This window comes from Gordionus sp. m RMFG-2023, chromosome 2 (assembly GCF_954871325.1).
Source record: "Gordionus sp. m RMFG-2023 chromosome 2, tfGorSpeb1-WG-v2, whole genome shotgun sequence".
Taxonomy (NCBI): domain Eukaryota; kingdom Metazoa; phylum Nematomorpha; class Gordioida; order Chordodea; family Parachordodidae; genus Gordionus; species Gordionus sp. m RMFG-2023.
Genome location: NC_088776.1, coordinates 28,887,655 through 28,907,598, shown reverse-complemented (window position 1 = coordinate 28,907,598; position 19,944 = coordinate 28,887,655). Strand labels below are relative to the sequence as shown.

The window sequence follows — 19,944 nt, the reverse complement described above, 5'->3', positions numbered from 1 at the left end:
CCTATTTTTTCGTCCCAGAGGCAGAAGCAGGGCCGGCCCGAAAGGGATCTTGCATCAATGGTGGTGGCACTCCAACTAATTTGTACATTGTGGATTGGGCTTCCCATTTGATTTGATCTCAGCCCCAGGCTACGGATTCCGCCTATACTTGGGTTTTCGTTGCTACGTTATGAAGGAATTCGATCGAACTCTCTTGCTTCATTTCTCTTTTGAGTGAAGGGAATTCGTTTACGTTTCTTCCTTTAAGTTTAAACCGTTGTATTTTTTCGGTTAAGTATATGGCGTTTAAGAAATGTTTGGCTATCTTTATCAATTTAGCTTTGTTCGATTCTGCCATACCATTTAGGGAACATAATTCATTCTCTGAGAGCAGAAATTTGGTGGATTCCACCCAAATTGACCAGCTATGGTACTTTAAGGCTTGCTCCTAAATTTGTGAAGAGGGCTTCCATTTTGGAATCTTGGCCTGGCGCTGTCATGGGCGTTTTGACGTCTCTCTCTTTGTCTTCCATTCAAATTTAGTCATTGATTTTATCATGGTATCCACCTTATGATTTAATTTAGTCAATTTTATATCAGTTTTCCTTTGGCTATAGGGTGGCTGTTTTTAGGTTCTATAATCGGCCCTTAACTGAAGACCCTTATCAGACAGTTCTAGTAGTAGTGATCGGCGTCTTAAAATTAGTTTAATAAGTTGTAAGAATCAGCTATTGCCTGGCTTCACGCAATTTGATGGTCTAAAGGATTGTTACACAATTTATACACAAATTAATTTTAGAAAAATTAACAAAAAAATAAAACATTTTAAAAAAATAACGATTTTCATTTTTTGAATGGGAGTTTTCCTATTGACATTTTTCCTATTTTCATCGGATTTTTTCCTAACTTTTCCTTTGATACACATCCTTTTTTTTGAATAGACCTTTTCCTTTTTTGTTAGACGCTTTTCCTTTTTTGATCGACCCTTTTATGTATTACACTTTTCATTTTTTATCGGACTTTTTCCTTTTATGATCTACCATTCCTCTTGGTTGGGACTTTATCTTTTTTGGATGGGATACCTTGTAATATCGTTATCCGCAACCTCTGAATGCAGTTTAAAGTTAAAGATAGATCAAAAATAATCTTAGAGGTTAGAGCTAAGATTGTGTAATTTGGATATAAGCTTTGAGCACACAATCACCAACGCTATTAATATATTAGACACAATAACCAATATTTTTGCAACAACTTCGAAATATCGAGAAATTTTTTTTAATTTGTTAAAATATTATTTCCCTCGATTATTTTTTGTAAAAATTTCTACAAATTGAAATACAAATTGAAACAATTAGCAATTTGCCAATGCTTTATTTACCATAAACAATCGTTTATCGAACACGAATATTATGAGAGCCCGGATTCATATATTAGGAATTTTGCATTATTGCAGAAACGTGAACCTTACATATTAACTATAGTTTCATTTTATAATTAATTGTAAACAGATTTATATTCCGAAGAAATTTATTTCTATAAATTATCTTCCTCATAGTTTTTTATTCGTATTTTCCCTTGAGGTTTATTCCAGTTTTTTTAAATCCTTAGTCTATATTTCCCCTAATTTTTTTTCTTGAGATTTATTTCTGCAGTTTTATTCTTTTTATTCGGCAGTTCTTTGCTTGAATTTTTTCCCTTATCACATTCGCAATAAATTACATAATTATATTATATTTATTTTAGTAGAAATAAACATTTAGTAGGTATTATATTTTTTTTAAAGAATCATTATATATTGTGCAAAGATTTTGGTCCAAATCTTTTATCCTCAATATAAACAGGTCAGAATTAAAAATGCAAATAAAAATTTGTAAAAAGAATATCGACTATTTATTTCTTTTTTAATTATCGATTTTCGATAAAAGGTTTCGTTATAAAATATGTTCCGTTCCTTCCTTTTCAAAATATTTGTATCCACATTTCATATTATTTCAAAATTAATTTAATGTATTTAATACATTTTGCAAAATTAAAAAATATTTTTAATTCAGATAATAAAAGGTAGAAGAATTAAAGCTATTTAAAATCTCACTTATGTTGGAAAATAAAATAAACAAAGTATCAATAATAATATGGTGGTTCCAATTTCTAAGACTATACGTTAATCTTGACTGCTCAACTTCAAACATTCTAGTCGATTCGGAAGATCAGGGGTTTAGAACATGGACATATGATTTAAAAATGCCTAATATTATACCTGAGGAAGTAAGTGGTTTTGAATATTCATATACCTTTTTTAATACAATAATTAGGAAATTTAATTTTTTTTCAATAGGATAATTTATATTTATGTTATGGTGACCAAATTGACCTTTCAAAATCGTTTTATATAAGTAAAAATAAAATATTGGGATTTTAAACGCATTTTTAATTTCTAATAGTAAAATTTGGACCTTTAGATCAAAATCATAATGCTCATCATATATTATTATATGGGTGTGAAGAACCGGGGAAAAATTTCGAAAATCCAAATGATGTTTGGTAAGAAATTTGTAATTAACTTTCAATATGTTTTCTATATTTAGGTCTTGTGGGGAAATGGCAAAGTCTGCGAATTATAGTAATTACCCAAAATTTCGAATCTGTAAATCCAAACTCATTATATTATATGCATGGGCTCATAATGCGACGGCATTAGAGTTGCCTTCCGGTACCCTATAAAATAAATTTGATTAATCATTTAACTATAATGATTTGTAAATTAAAGGAACTGGATTTAAGATTGGCCAAGGAACTTCCATTCAATTTTTAGTCATGCAAATCCATTATCTCCACAAAAGTAATTTTATTAAAAAATTTTAATATTTATTTCGCTTATAGATCCGAACAAAGATAATTCCGGAATTCAACTAACCATGACCAATCAAATGTATATTTAAAAAATATAGAATATAAAATTTAGTCATTAATGTAAACTTTACTATATCATAATAATAAGGTTTATCCTCCAAACCTAACATAGATAGAATAATAAACTTTTGTTATTAATTTTTTTAAGAAATAAATACTTAAATCTGTTAGATTTAAGGCCGTGCCAACGTCGGAATGTGGGGGGGGGGGGGGTAGACAAAGTTCGATTATCGGATTTTCAGGGGTAGGCTGAGAGACTGGTTTCGCTGTTATTTTGATCAATGTGTAAAAATCTACAGAAACCACTAAAACTTCCCCCATGGGTTATAAAAACGACAATAGTCAAATTCCAGGATCAGCAGCGGTTTGTTTAAATAAAAAGAAAGAGTGGATTGTGTACTTTAGCTAATATTTTTAATTGAACCATAATTCTTTATTATGCAACGATGTGTCATTTTTTTATGAACGTGACGGCTCACACCTTAGTATGAGTGCGGATTTTATTCTAAATTAATTTGTAAAAGAAGGATCTGATTTCTCTGCATCGCAGTATGAGTACTCCATTCTATATAACTTTAATTTTAAAAAGAAAGAATGGATTTCCAACACAGTATATGAGTGCGTATTTCAATTAAATTAATTTTAGGGGATGGAACAAGATCGCACCACCTTGAAAGGGTGGATTTTATAAGGTAGGCTCAAGATAGTGAATCGTTTGGGTTTTGTTAATTACGTAAGATAAATTTATCATTCGATTTACAATTTTGAGAAGAAAAACAATATTTCATCAATGAGAAAAGAAAATAATGGTCTATATTCATCGTCTATTTATGCAAAAGCAATTGTATAAACAATATAAAAATAATAATTCACTTCATATGATTGTATTAATATATCGCGTGGTAACCTGGATGGGGATGTACTAATTATTAAAACAAAAAAATAATAATATCAAAACAATTATCTGTGTAGATTATAAATGGAAAAACAGAATAATTAATTATATATTTTTTTACAAATTTACAAATATAAAGGGAAACCAAAAAAAAAACTTATTTTGTATAGATACTAAAAATATATGAAATATATTAACAAAAAAAATAAAACACAAAATCATATATATATTTAAGACATTAGATCAAATTAGAGTTTATTAGCAGAAAATGAAAATTTAATAAAAAACCGGAAGTTTATTGTCAAAAAATTATATTTATAATAAAGAGAAACGAGTGAACTAGGCTTAAATCAACAAAGGGGTGACGCTTTATTAAAAAATGGGTTTAAAATAACTGACAATTTTTTTTACTCAACTTAAAATATGACCCGACATCATTATTGTTCAGTCACCCTTATATTTTCACCATTCATTAATTTCTAACTCAAAAGTACTTAATATTTTAAGGTCCAGATAACTATTTTAAAATTTTACAAAGGCTTCAAAAGTGATTGATCACTGCACTTCTATCTTCAAAAATGCTTGATCGCCTTCAATTGAAAAAAAAAAAAAATTATAGCTTGATATTACACTCAACATTGTTTACATATAATTATTCATAATTAAATTCAATATAATTAAAGTTCTAATGAGTAATTAATTTCCTTATTGTCCAGCATTATATTAAAGGAATATTTAGGCGAATTGATTTAGATATCAGGGATTAAATTGCAGAACAATAGAATAATAGTAATATAGCAATTAAAAATCTTGGACGTTAAAAATTGACGACTTTCAGATAAGAAAGAATGTAAGAAATATTGAGATTTTGCGTTTTTGTGAGTATTTGATTTTTAGAATAAAAGTGGAAATATTATGATTTTTAAATTTTCATTGTTTTAATACATTAGCTACACTAGAAGGAAGCCGTGTTTGATCACTTTTCAAAAAGAAAAATATTAAACTGGATCAATAATCATATTGATTTGAGAACGGAACAGTGTTATAATATCAGATTTAGCGATGAATTAAATTTTAATTTTAGTACTGTTGGCAATATAGTCCATATTGTCTTCAGGGAATAAAATTTCCAAAAAAAAATTAATCTATAAGGTCATATTTTATAAATTCAAAATATCACAACCTTTACTTCTATCAATCCAATAGATACATTTTTTCGTAATAATAATTTTGTTTTCCAATACGATGGAGCTTTCATCTAAAAGACAGAAAACAGTTAATTGTTAATAAAAATATACCATAAAATCGTCAGTCGGTAGATCTGATTTAAACAAAATATATATTGGCATAGGCTTTTCTAAGGGGGAGGTTAGATGGTTTAAACCTCACACTGTTATTTGTTTAGCATTTCATATATAATACAAAAAAATAAAGAAATTTTTCATATTTGGTTTTATCATTATGCTTCGATAGAATTAAAATTAAAAGTTATCATGGACAACATTTGTAAAATTTTTATCCTCGATAAATAATTTTTTTGCATCTTAAGAATTACTGTCTCTATAAGATATATTTTGAAACAATGTTTCAAAAAATAAAACCTATTTTAGTTAAGTTGGTATGATTTAATGAACCATGTATAGAAATATAGACAATCGGCATTTCAATAAATATAATCAGCCATAACCCTTTGGATCACTTGTGACTATATGTAGCTTTTTTTTATTGTTTTGAATTTAGGACTTGAAGTTCAAATTAATCATAACTGTTTGAAGTAACCGTAGATTGTTTAGTTTTCTGTATTTATTAGTTTTTTAAGTTTTCCGTTCTCGTAATTAAGTTGGTAAATACGAATCTGACAAAACGGTCTAAGCAAGTATAATCTCAAGCAATAAGAGTTATAGCTTGGCACCAAAGGAAAGGATTATGATACCACCGAGTATAGTTCAATTGTCAGGGCTAGGACCAGAGGGTTCGAATGAAGAAGGAATATGTATGGCTCTCAACGTCCTCTTGAAAACCAAATTGATGGCATAATTAGCAAAATAAAATATATTGCTAATTTTATTAAGATGATGAAGGAGAGTGAGAATTAATCAATTTTGTAGTTATGACCTTTACTAACCTAAATATAATAGATCTCCATTTATTTTCATAACTATTTGATTTCAACATATAAATTTAAATAGAATGAATAATGTGATAAAATATTTTTCTCTCACTTTAGTTCTCTAAGGTTCTGACCAGTAGGGGAGACCGGGGTTATATTGTTTATAAAAAATTGAGAGGCTGTGAAAAGGAGGAGAAATAATTTATCAAAATAATTTTGATGTTATTTTATTCTTTATATAATTATCTACGGTAGAAATTAATATCTAATAAAAAAATATTATATATTTTTTTAAATTTAAATTTAAAAAAAATGAAAATTTTTGAGTCATGAAAAAGAGACGGGGGACATATTATCCTTTTGTGGGGCATGTTTTAGACTATCATTTTCTAAGCATTTTATTCATTTTTTTTCATACAAAAATCATAACAAACATATAATATTAACATACAACACATTTATTACATATAAAAAATGGATTAAAATCACAACATGATCCATGTGCCCATAAATGACAATTACGGCATTGGAAACAATCTTCATTATGGTGGTGAGTTTGATAGTTTTTGTGGCACACTAAACAAAATTCTTTTTTGCCAGCATTCATATTTAAACTTTTTTTATTATTGGTTTGATTTTTTTTCCAGATTATTAGCCCTAGATCTGGCTATTTTTCTGTAAGGTGAAGAGGTTAAAATGGCTGAAGTCATTTGATTACTTGTTGTTTTTTTAAATATTGTTGGATGGGGACTAATAATTTCTGGAGCAAAATCTTTTTCCACGTGAGAAGATGATGGAACAGGACTATCACTGACAGATGGTTGCAAAATAATTTCAGATAATTCTCATTAAGGATCGTTATTATTATTATAATATAAAGGATTAGAATTTTCATCATTAAAAATTAAAGGATTTAGGGGCCATATACCTGAGGATTCAAAACCCTTTTGGATATTTGAAGCTGAGGTGGCTTTTGGAAGGACATCCTTTACTACTCTAGGGATATCATATATAGTAAAACTTTTCCCTGGATGCATTCTCATCCAAGCATCCAAGGCACTGTTGTAATATTTTTTAGAGGTCCAAAAACAGTTCTATCCAATGTGGCTATACTTGTAGCCTCTGGTGTTCTCAAAGAAATAGTTGGATTTCTTTTAATAAATGCTCCAAACCAGTCTTCACCAGCTGATTGAGTTATTTCCCATGATTTTGGTACTTGTAAATTATACCTCTTGGCCATTTGATAAGCTAAAACTCTAACCTAAATTTAAACATAAGACATTAAATTATTTATATATTAAGGCAATCTAATTAAAATCCTAATTCTTAAATTTTATTCTGAATTTATTTTATAATTAATATAATAAAATATATCATACATAATTAAACCTATAATGTATAGGTAAGAACCAAAATATGTTTTAATGCATGATATAATTTAATGCTAAATCAATGAATAAATCATTTTAAAATTAATATACATGGCAGCATCATTTTATTTTAAATATATATCATACACACATAATTAAATCTTTAATATATAGGTAAGATATGATTTAATGCATGATATAATATATATAATGCTAAAATTAATAAATCATTTTAAAATTAATATTAATACATGGCAGCATCATTTTAAAATTAATATATATACATGGCAGCATCATTTTATACATAAATGGCAGCATCATTTTATTTACATATATATCATACACACTTAAATAAATATCATTCTAATGTACAAGTTAAATTCTTACTTTAAAGTATAATAAAGATGTTTCATTAACATATAATGTAAATAATTTAAAAAAATTTTCTTAAGTTTATTATTATTTAACTAAAGAAATACCATGGCATAAATTTAAAGATTATAAAAAAATTCATTTTACAGAGATATATGATATAACAAAGGATTAAAATACTTGTTTAGGGCATAATCCTGAAAATAATCTTGATCCTTTAATTAAATAATCTGTTAATTTAGCTTCTTGAATAGGAGAAAATACTGATCTGTGAAGATATAGCTCTTGAAAATCTTCATTCCTTTTGAACAATTTATTATACCTCTTAATGCTTAGTTTCTTAAATATATACTATTTAAATATATAAATATACCTCCCATAACTTAAATTCGTATTCATGGTTATAACTGTCAAGGGTATCTTAACTTTCAGCATTTTAAGAATACTTGCCTTTTGATTATCATTATTTTCTTTGTTAGTTTTTCTTATATATGTTCGAACCATTTTACAAAATCAGAACCAATTTTTTAATGAATGTATGTAAAAGGAAAAGACGCACCCCGCTAATACCTTCCCCAGGTCCACAGGATCATTTAAAAATTAAATTTAGAATATTAAATTAATATAATGATTGTCAATATTTTTATATATAATAAAATGGAGATTTTTTTATCATTTAGAATTTATATTAAGTCTGAACAACTTTTATAAAAAAAGTTATTCGTGAAAATGTAAAATTTAAAAAAGTTACTTTGGGTATGTTGAAACTTAAATTTGCATTTAAAATTTTTCATGAGCAATTTTGTCTGAAACAATTTTGGACCTACTTAAGCACCTTATTATAATACATATTTGGCTTAAATTTCAAATCTTAAACTTTATTAATTTTTAAATTATTTGAGAAGGAAATACCTACCCCGGGAACACACTATCCCCGGTCTCCCCTACATTTCTAGTCATTTAAATAACTTCATAATGTTTCGAAAAACTCATTTTCTTCCTGATCTAACTAATTTTCAACTACTTAGAAACACATAAATAATTAATGAGTGCATAATGGCTGACGCGATTTCGGGTAGATGACAGACGAGTTCTAAATCGTTATTGATAATTTCCTAGGTTGTCTTATTCCTTCTATTGACACTTTTGTTGCATGTAGCAAGCAGAGACAATCTTGATATGCTTGATAGGTTAATCGGCAAAACTTTAATTTTTGCAAGATTTATCAATAATTTGAATCCCATAGGGTTTTAAATGAGAATGCCAAATATCCAGATGGCATGATGTTTTTAACGTCTTGACATGACAGCAAAAGATGGGTTAAGGATGTGTCATGTATTACCTCATTTCTTAATTAAAATTCTGACCTCTTACTCCAAGAAATCAATTGTTCTAACAATATAGATTTCTCCTAAATTCTTCTATCTTAATTCTCCTAATTTTCCGTGTTTTAGGGAATCTCTTTCCATTATTTCTAAAATTTTAAAATCTATTAGACAAAAAATCAATAAGAACCGAGGAAAAATGAGTCTTTCACTATCACATAATCACGTATTTTATATTATAATTACTCTTGGTGAAATGGTAGAATGGGCTGAAAAAAAGAGAAAGACCTTAGACTCTATAATCTTTTCTTTGCATTAAAATGTATCTCAAAATGATTTAATTTTACTAAGTATTTTATGCCATTTCAAAAAAAATATGATTTAGTTTTCATCATGAAAATAGCATAAAGTTTTATATTGGAGCTCAAGGAAATTAGGTTAAATGCTGATGATGAATTTCATAAATGTGATTAATGAGTTGTAAGTCAAAGCAGATCTTTATAAATTTGTTATTCGCATACCTTGACTTGTACTCATGCCTATCTCCAAATATTGTATGAGCAGTAGAAGAATATTATAAAATAATTTTCTATATCCCATCCCCATTTTTTTGTGTTGTTAAAACCCTAAATTTAGTCGATTTTAATTCTCTAGAATTTACGAAAAGAGTGCCAAATCCTTCTGTCAACTGTTACCGAATCTTCAGGCTTTTAGGCATGGTGGGCTTTAAAAAAATGTTTTGAGCATAAATACAAACTTTAAAAAAAAGTATTTGAATATAAATAAAAGTTTAAAAAATATATTTTAAATATAAATACTAAATGCCCACAAATCTATTTAAATACAAATACTTTGACCACATTTTTTGCCCATAAATATTTTGATGAACGTCGATTTTTATCAATTTTTAAACTTAAAAAATATTTTTATTAGCCATTTTCTAAAATTCTAATAATTATGTAAATATCATATAATTTTATCTGCAATAATACAAACATTATAAAAAATATATTTATTGTTGCAGCAGAGGCATATCACATTAAAAAGTAATAATATAGGGGAGACTGGGGTTAGGTAAACTCCGGGGCTTGGCAAACCACTTAATCTTATTTTAAAATTAAATACACCAGAAGGTTTAAATTTTATCCTAAATAGTTTTCATTAGTTTACATCTATAGACAAAATATATTTTAAAATAATTAATTATTAAAAATTTTATATAAAAAATAAAATTTTGATGAAATTTTCAAAAGATTTTTACATGACAGAATTATAATTTTTATTAAAATATATAATCATATATGTAAATTAAATTTTAGTGCCAATTTTAAACACTCTTCTATAATTTGGGTAAGTTTTATGAGTATTCATATCTAGATATTATTTTAATCATGATTTGTCAATTTAGAGCTAGCGGGGTTTGCTAAACCATACACGTCAATTTTGGCAGTCAATAATGAAAAAAATTTCAAAATCTTGAAAAGGCAATTTCATAGGTGTTTATGATTGGTATTTAGGATTTATACTAAGAAATATTAATCTCTCTTTAAAATTCATATTTTTTTATGTCCAAAATATTTTTTAAATTAACCAAAATTAAGTTTCAAATTTTATATATAATTAGCTTTAATTAAGATTTATGAAATTTTGAACAATAAAACAATAAAATTACTCTATTCGTATCATTATTAATAAATAAAAATGCATTCAAATTTTTTCTAAAAAACCAATGGTTTAGAAGCCCCTTGAACTTGAAGTGGTTTGCCTCACCCCGTTTAATTGGGGCTTGTTGAACAAAATTTTCACTTTTACAAAAAATAGGATTTAAAAAAAATGATTTAATTCTTAAGATTTTTTTTAAGACACCTTTATAGAGTATAATTTTAGGTATCTAACCATATATTATTTTTTATAGTATCTAAATAAGACCAGGAGATATAGCCAATTTTGTAAAAATCGGTTAGAATAACCCCACTCTCCCCTAATTGAAAATATAATTAGTATCACGTATTGCACAATAAAATGATATTGCAGACACTGAATCAAAGATTATAACAAAATTTATGAAATAAAATTTTTTTAAATAATCACATTTAAAATTGGAAAAAAGGTATATTATATATATAATTTATTAAAATGATAGGTCATTATTTTTTAATTAATGAGAATATCATTTTAAATCTATGCCTATTATTTGGCTTATTAATTAAATTTTAGAAATTCAATAATCTATCTTACGGAATGAAAAAGAATAAATTGAAGAATATATTACTTCTAACTCTACAATATAAGAATTATTAATTATTTAATTTTTTAAAAATAAAAAAAACATACGGATAAAATACTTGCTTCATTATCTCATTTTCTTATTAAGAGAAAATAAGGAGGGCCAAACTTTCTTTGATGTTTTAGTGCAATTTCTAGGACCAGGTAATATTTATTTGGTCTTAATCCTTATAAAAGATTTAAAAAGTTTAAATTAAGGTTTTAACAACATCTCCAAATACTGATGAAATCATTTAAAAATTAACTCAATCAAGGAGATGATCTGTATTTATTTGTAAATACCTTGGAGGTTTAGTTGAAATATTTCTTACGAATATTACAGCATTTGAATTTATTAAATATAATTTTTATTTTAAAAATTACGATGATTTAAAAATATTTATTTTAAAAATTACGATGATTTAAATAAATATTTATAAATTTATATACATTTTAGCTCAAAGAATTCTTTTGTATAAATTTTTTTAAAATATGATTCATAATAATAGCTCCATTTTTTGCCGTTTCAGCTAATTTCAAAAACGGTGAAACCGAAGTTTTAGGAGAAAAGTATCTCAGCCATAATATACATTTAATAATTTATAAGAGAACTTTCCTCAAAAAATTATATTAAGATATATTATTAATAACTTCAAAATGAATTAAAAATTATCCCCCCTCCCCCACTTTAAAGCAAATTCCTGGCTTCACTCTGGTTTCTTTGAAACACTTACTTTTTCTCTAAGCGTCTCTTTCCCTTTAAAAAAAGGGTCCAGGATGTCCTGGTTCGTCTTATTTTTAAAACTTATTTCTGCTTACTTAGCCCAGGGTAAACAGATTTTGAACTAGGATACTCTATTTTGGTTCGTTTTAAGTTTGTACATTAAATAAAGAGTATTTATTATATATATTTTTTTTCGGTACAAACTAAACTTAGAAGTGTATTTTTTTTTATTTGTAACAAAATAGCCTCTTTCTTCTTAGGCGGTTGAGAGGAAGCGATATAGATGGCTGAAATAGACTGCTATTTAGAAATAAGAGTAAAACGAACCAGGATACCACCTTAATACTTATTTTTACAGCTATTTTATGGATAAATATTTGCATTTGCATTTTTATTTAAAAATATATAATTAATTTTCCACGTATTTACATTTATTGGTCCTTCCTACTCGTAATACAGCATATAAATGTTTTTATCAGAAAAATTAGTTAGAAAAATAGATTTCATGAATTATCATTTTAAATGTTTCACTAAAAATTACCCCTAAATCTGCGGTAACTTAGAATTTTTAGATTAATAAATCATTTACATCTAAATACATTAAGGTATCTTTTTTTGTTTATAATTTAACCATATAAATGCAATTTGTTTATTCTTTTCAGTTTATTTAATAGATATGTAAGTAACATTTACCTCATATCTATAATCTAATATATTTATGAATCGAGTTATATCTTCAAAAAAATTGATATGAATCTGAATTTAAATTTATTTTCAATATTTCTGGAATTCAACTTTTTATAGCAGCTCGTGGGTGATTGATGGCAATGCACATTTCTTCTGTCATATCCTAAATTGGATAATTAAAATCAATTAAAAATTTTTGTAAAGATACTTTTCTTTGATTAATAAAATACATTGTTGATTGACCCCAAAAAATTCTGAATACGCCTATGTATATATTAAGTAAAAAGAGATCTCAGTAAGCGAAGGAGCAAGATAGAAAATTTTTGATTCCATCTTTATAAATGAATGTTAAAGAATATCTAGATATAGTATTATTGGATGGAAAGTTAATTCAAAGAAAATAAAGGAACCTTTTAAAATTAAATTGTCTAGGCAACTTAAGGGGGAGGGGTAAATTATGACTTTGTGGGGAGGGGGGGGGGTAAATTATGACTTTTTCCTTTATTACGATTGTGTAAAAACCCTATAATTAAAATTAATATAATATTTTACTTCAATTTCAAATACAATTATATAGATTACCAAGACAAGCTGGAGTTCTTCTTTTAATGACAGGTGGATCGATACTTGCAAAATCTATAGGTACTATATAATAAAATCTTTGTTGTAGAATTTAAATATTTCATACTTTAGAGTCAATGGAAGTGGCTTGTAAAATAGAAGAGAGTGTCAAATTGCATCCCTTTGCCTACCGCGTTCATACTCATAAGCTAGGTAGGGTTTAAATACTAAGATAAACCATAAAATGAACTTTATTTTACAGGTAAAATGGTGTCAGGCTACGTTATCAAAAACGGAAATGGCTGGATAAGATTAGGTGAAAAGTCCCCTCAATTAGAACAAGTAAATACATAATTTATATTTGATCATAATTAATTTATTCAGATGTTTTACCCTGTGGAAAATAACGTAACTATCGAAAAGAATGACATTGTGGTATAATTATTTTATAATTATATCGTTTATTAAAAATGTCCGCCGATAAAAAATTGAGGATAGCGGCATATTACACCGTAAGACTGTCGATGAGCGTGTTTAATGGGTGTGCTAGCTGGGACATAAAATTATTTTTCTGGCTTAAACGGAATTTTTGAAAGTTCCCTTTATCACTTTTTTTAAAAGTCAAAATCATTATATCCAATAAGTTAGCATACTGAAATATATATTGAATAGGTACGCAAAATTTTTCAATATTATCTTTTGAAATCGAAAGTTGAAAATACGGCTATCCCCTAAAATTTAATTATTTAATATAAAATATGATAAACCAATAATCATGGCTGCAATGAGGGGCGTGCTTGTACATTTTTAATTCTACAAACTAACCCTTCCCTATTTTAACTGATTCCTAAAAAGAGAGTATCCAATAGAAATAGGGGAATTTTTATCGTGATTAGCCGTATACGTGCTATATAAAGATGAAGGTTTAAAAATTATTTTAATAAACAAGGCCAAGATAAACGAAAAAAGTATATAGATAATTTTTTATATATATATTTATTTTTATATCTCTACATAATTATCATGATCAGAGTATGTTCAATTCACATAAAATATAGTTCATTTAGCCAGTTTAACAAAATTCAAAAGACGTTGGACTAAATAGCCTATGAATTGGGCATGTAGCTGAAAATTGAATAGATGCACGATAGGTTTCTAGCAGTCTTCGTACTGTTAAATCAATTTGGAATAATTATAAGGCCCTGTATCAGCCAATTCTAGCAACAGTACAAAATTTAACGGGATGTTCATATATTATAAAGCGGTGAATTCCTATCAAATCTCGCCTTGATGCAGAGTTGGGGAGTACCGTGACTTTTATCTAAGATACAATATCCCTTTGTAATTTGTACTCAACATCTTGATGACATTTATAATAAGATACTAGTATTTATATCTAAGATCCTTTTTTAAAAAGAATCTTGTTTTTCATTTTCTTGACAAAAGATACAGATATAGATCTTTTTAATACTCATGTTTAAAATTTTACATATCACAAGTATGTATTTTATTTTCTTCGGGAATTTTGTATAAATTTCCTTATTTTTTCCCGCCATATTTTAAATATATTGACAACCAAAATTAGCTGGATTAATTACAAATAATTTTAAAATAGATAGATAAAAAATAACAACACCAAAGCGAAAATAAATGTAACTCGAAAGAATTTTATTACCAATTTTATGAAATATTAATTTGAAAGATTATTAACACTCATGGTAGTGAAGTAGAAGGTAGTGAAATTTAAATTATGGAAACCCCTGAATCAAATCTTAATATTAAAATTTTAGATGGAAATTTTTTTTAAAATAAAAGTTAAAAAAGATGATGTCGAGGCTGAATGTAAAACCTTTATAAACAAAAAAATGATAAAAGATCCATCACAAATTATTATTTATATGTCGTTAAAAAGGACATAGGTTATCTTAAAAATCAAGTTTACAATATTGTGGACCTTTATTAAAAGATGACAAAGATGGTATGGGCAAAAGATTTTAAGAAAATATTTTCCTATGATTTGAATATAAAGAGTTTTGGCAATATCACATCCATATTTTGATATGGATTGAGTAGGATGATAAAAAAAATACTTTCAAAATATATTAATAAAAGAAGCCGTAAATGTAATACCATAGATACAAAGTTCAAAATATAACACCAATAGATTTAACATCTAACAAAGAATTATGATTATTTTTCTTTTGGTGAAACCAATGTTGTAAAAATAACATTGAATTGGAGGTTTTAAATTATATTAAAGAAAGTCGAATACATATTATCTTTCCATTAAGGAAATTTTTTAATAATATAGTACTGTAATACCTTCATCAGCTCCAATTGAAAGGTTATTTAGTTTTGGCACAATGTTAAGTACGCCAAAAAGACAAAGGTCTGATGACAAATTATTTGAATAATTTGATTATCTTACAAAATAATGAATCTATTTTAAATACTCTTTTGCAAATTAATTTTTCAACTCCATTAAAAATACTAGTCTCCTTTCCTTGTCTACGCTTAGAATGGGCTAATACTAATATTAATGCCTGATTATATTATAATTAACTCATCATTAAATATTTTATTAATTATTGTAAATATTCATTCTTATTATATAAGCATGTTATGTTCTTCACAAATGAATAATAAAAACTGTATTTTATAAACTGTTCTAATTTAATTTGTAATGACAATTTAAAAGTATCTTTTATTTAAGATACTCTAATTTAGCAAAAGATACAGGTATCTTTTATCTTATATCTTTTTGATATTTTAAAAAGATACTAGTATGTGTATCTAAGATTCATTTTTTCATAAAGAATCTGTATCTGTATTTAGATTCTTTTTCCAGAGGACCTGCCCTACTTTGCCTTGATGTATAATGTTCTATATGTCTTTATGGCTCAGATAAGAACAATCAATTTGCTATAGGTGAAAAATCGAACGATTAGCACTGCAAATCTTTTAAGGATAAGCCTGGTAGGTTCTAAATATTCTTTATCATTTCTAAATGAATGTTAATTTAATATTTCTTGAGGAGAACATATGAAAATAGTATAATAAAGTTAGGGATATAGATAAATTTGGATTAATATTATAAAAAACAGAAGACACTCAGGTATCAATTAATTACTGTCTTAATAGACAAGAGGCAAAATAGGTTAATGGACTAATTTAAAAATACTATTAAATTCTACGGTTTTATCTTTTTAGTTAACTTATCTGATATGAAATAATACGGTAATGCAAAAGTTAATAAAAAGCTTTATATTTTTCCCAATTTGTTAGATCTTCTATGACTCGCTGAAAGCGTTCAAAGATGGATGCTCATTAACTAGCTATTAGCGCATATAAAATAAAGAAATAAATATATTTATATTTTAAGATATTATTCGAGGATCAAATAGCGCGGTTACACACTTATGAGGATAATTACAAGGAAAATCTAAAATAAAACTTTAAAATTTTTATCAGATTCTTTAAATTAATAGTAAAAATTGCTATTCAACTCTTCAGAATGTTTTCTAAAAATATACTTGTAATCGAGAATTCATAAAATATATATCATTTTATAAACTAAAAATTATAGCTTGTTATTTCATCTATATTTAAAATTTTTCATAAGGTCATTACATAAGATTTTACTATTAATCTAAATAATCATTCTCATTTCATAACATTAGCAAATCCTCCGATTTAAAAGAAATTCTTACGACCTCAAAAAGACTCAATTTAGATTATTTGAGAATCCTAATATTATGAATGGGGCTAGGGTCCCCCTAGTGCATCTGACCAGTTTGCTTTTCCTGGCATATAGTACTTAATTTATTATGCTTCCACAAATATGACAATTCCGAAAAATTTGTCAAAAGCATAATTTTAAAAAATAATTGAAAGCCAAAGTTTCCCAATTCCCATTCAAAAATTTTCAAAATACTAGGAAAATTATTCAAGATAAAATTTTAAAAATATCTAACTGGGCCAAAAATGATAAAAATAAAAATTCGGGTCGGGTTAATATATTTTGCATAAAAATAACGGGCCGGGTTTGAAAATAACAAATTCTTTAAACCCGGGCTAGCCTAAAAATCTAACCTCGACAGCCCTCTGATTTTTGCATTACCTCTCCCTCCTCCTCAAAAATGTTGGAGGCAAATGACTCCTACTCCCTTCTTATGTAGACGCTGCAAATTAAACACTTTTTCTGTTTATTAAAATTGATTTATAGTAAAAAAATATTTTTAATTTATTGTAGGCAGCCAAATGTATTATGAATAATACCAGATCGGAAGAAATTTTTATCGGGTATTTATAATTAAATTTAATTATATCATTCGAATTTTTCCTATATATGCCTATGGAAAGACCAACTGACCAGGATGAAATGTGCAATTTTTACTTGATGTACTACTACGATGTCGTCACTAAGGACATGAAATTAAAGATGTTTGATGGCGCAAAACAAGCAGAACTACGAATTTCAGAAAAACAATGCTACAGTCCTGGACCTCCTTATTGGTATTGGAAATCGTCAGCTGTGCTAATTCAAGCTAGTAAAAATTTGCAAAAAATGCAGTTTAAACAGGAATATCCTTACTCTAATAGTTATGATGGAAATTCAAAAGGTAAGTTACTTGATTTTAGGCTATATATAATTGAATGGTATCGATCAAAATCGATCTGACTAATAATAAATATATGCAATTAAAACCATAAGGTCATAAAGAATAGTTTTATAATTAATTAAGAGATTTGGGAATCGCAAGGCAATTTTTTAAATGGTAATCAATATCTATATTGAAGAATTCATCTTGAGATATTTAACATTGATGAAAAAATAGAAATCATATTCAATTTTCATAAATCACATTATCATATTCATTTTTCATAAATCACATTATCATATTCATTTTTCATAAATCACATTATCATATTCATTTTTCATAAATCACATTTATTTATAATGAGATGACACAATCGACTACATAGTGGATAATTCAGTCTTACGTGATATGGATGGAAGAGATGAAAGGAGGGAAGATGATTACGAAGACAGTTTTAATAATCTCTTTTGGTTATAAAAAAAATGTTTTATGGAGATTTTCCATTTTGAATAAGATAGCAAAAGTTTTGAGATAATAATAGAAAAACTTTGAGATAATAATAGCAAAATTTAAATTATATAACATAATTCGATTGATCAAAAAATATTATTTTATTAATCCTCTGTTCGTATTTTGTTTTCATTAAGAATTTGTTATTTATTAAATAATAAATTATATTTCATATTTTTCTAAAGTAAAAGATGTTGAAACATAATAATTGTAATATTTTAGTGAAATCTGAATAATTGAATAATAATAGAAAGCATTCTTATAAAGATAGGCCTCATTTATAGTAAGCACGAAATATAAGGATGCGTAATTCTTCGCTAAACGATAGCAATAGCTGTAAATATATATTATGTATTTTGTAAATTGCTACAGAGAAGGTTTCAGAATTTGGACCCTCCCAGACCATAAAATGCAGATAATATACTATTGAATTTCATCAATTTTTCTATAATTATTGTATATCAAAAATATAGTTAGTATTATGAAATTCTGTAGTGGTTATAATACTGATATATTTTTTCATATTTTTACTATTGTGGAACACGTTGTAAATATGTCATGTGAAGTAAAATAAAGATGTCTTTCAAGACAGGAAAGGAAATTTTGATTTCTATTTTTGTCTTTTGTCAATCAAATCAATATATAATGGAAATATAAAAATTGCATTGTAATAATATTGGTCAAAAATTTTATTAAATATTATTATTATTAGTAGATTAAAAATAAAGTTATGATATTCCTTAAATATTTATTGTTACATTAGGTATAAAATGGTCATTATATGTCAACGCTCAACATATTGCAATATACCTTACTTTTGAAACACATTACAGATATATATATCATGTGAATTAAAATATATACGTCTTCCTAGATTGAAAACTGGTGAATAGAATAGATATAACACTATTTGTAGTATTTGCTATGAATTATATAATTTATGTAAGTATAAAGTTCTTGGTACTATATGAAACCAAAATGCATATTGAAGATTATTTGGGATCTATTGATAGACTTAAATAATAAATAATAACTAGATATGTCAAATATTACTTGTTTACTTAAGGTCCGAGAATATATAAAAAAGAGTGTAATTAAATAATTCTAAAGCTCATGGCTGCATCATGGGATATCATCAAGGACAAAGAAAAGTTAATAAGCTTATGAACATACGCCTGTTTTTTATTTGACAATCCTACTAGATGCAGCAAATCTTAGGAGGAGTCTGTCTATTCTCGAGTCTGGCAATCGGATAAAAGGTTACTCGGTATTTTTGAGAAATCTGCCATAGACATGAGGCTAAGGATTAATTTATCTGCTTTTAATAATGACCTCAAACTTCATTACGAGTATGGAGATTTTGAACATGCATCATTGATGTTTAAAATATGGTGAGCCTTGCGCCTGACTTAGAAATAGTCCAGATTGAAAGAGTAACCTTGTTGAAACTCGAACTAAGAATTGAATTGAGCAATTAAATATAAATAGTCATAGTTTAAATCGAAATTGACACAGCCATTTAAAGCTTTTATTTAAAGCAAGGAATAATCTAAAGTATGACAATAATCCAAAATAAAAATATCATAAAATATAGATGTACACAGTAGCGTAGCCAGGATTTTTCAAAAATTCCGT

The 19,944-nt window shown here is 26.5% G+C and overlaps 1 protein-coding gene across 2 annotated transcripts; it reads left to right on the top strand.

The window, feature by feature from the left end:
- The first annotated feature begins 1,974 nt into the window (after positions 1-1,974).
- Positions 1,975-18,837, top strand: LOC135923596 (probable peptidylglycine alpha-hydroxylating monooxygenase 1). 2 transcript variants are annotated; one of them, XM_065458434.1, is made up of 14 exons: positions 1,975-2,244; positions 2,315-2,372; positions 2,421-2,520; positions 2,565-2,689; positions 2,747-2,818; positions 2,860-2,908; positions 13,215-13,279; positions 13,331-13,411; positions 13,461-13,540; positions 13,583-13,633; positions 17,451-17,500; positions 17,561-17,820; positions 18,164-18,250; positions 18,682-18,837. In XM_065458434.1, exons 1-14 carry the CDS (start codon positions 2,074-2,076, stop codon positions 18,726-18,728), a joined length of 1,296 nt encoding a protein of 431 aa, XP_065314506.1. In that variant the 5' UTR covers positions 1,975-2,073; the 3' UTR covers positions 18,729-18,837. The 2 variants fall into 2 exon arrangements, with proteins under 2 accessions (XP_065314506.1, XP_065314507.1); XM_065458435.1 differs by having other exon boundaries at positions 2,114-2,244; positions 2,292-2,372; positions 18,682-18,833.
- Positions 18,838-19,944: the final 1,107 nt, after the last annotated feature.

Bases quoted from the DNA above. Each gene is read 5' to 3' on its own strand.
- LOC135923596 (XM_065458434.1), top strand. From the start codon at position 2,074: ATGTTGGAAAATAAAATAAACAAAGTATCAATAATAATATGGTGGTTC. The intron at 13,412-13,460 runs GTAGGGTTTAAA...TTTATTTTACAG, and splicing joins CGTTCATACTCATAAGCTAG to GTAAAATGGTGTCAGGCTAC. The intron at 13,541-13,582 runs GTAAATACATAA...TAATTTATTCAG, and splicing joins AGTCCCCTCAATTAGAACAA to ATGTTTTACCCTGTGGAAAA.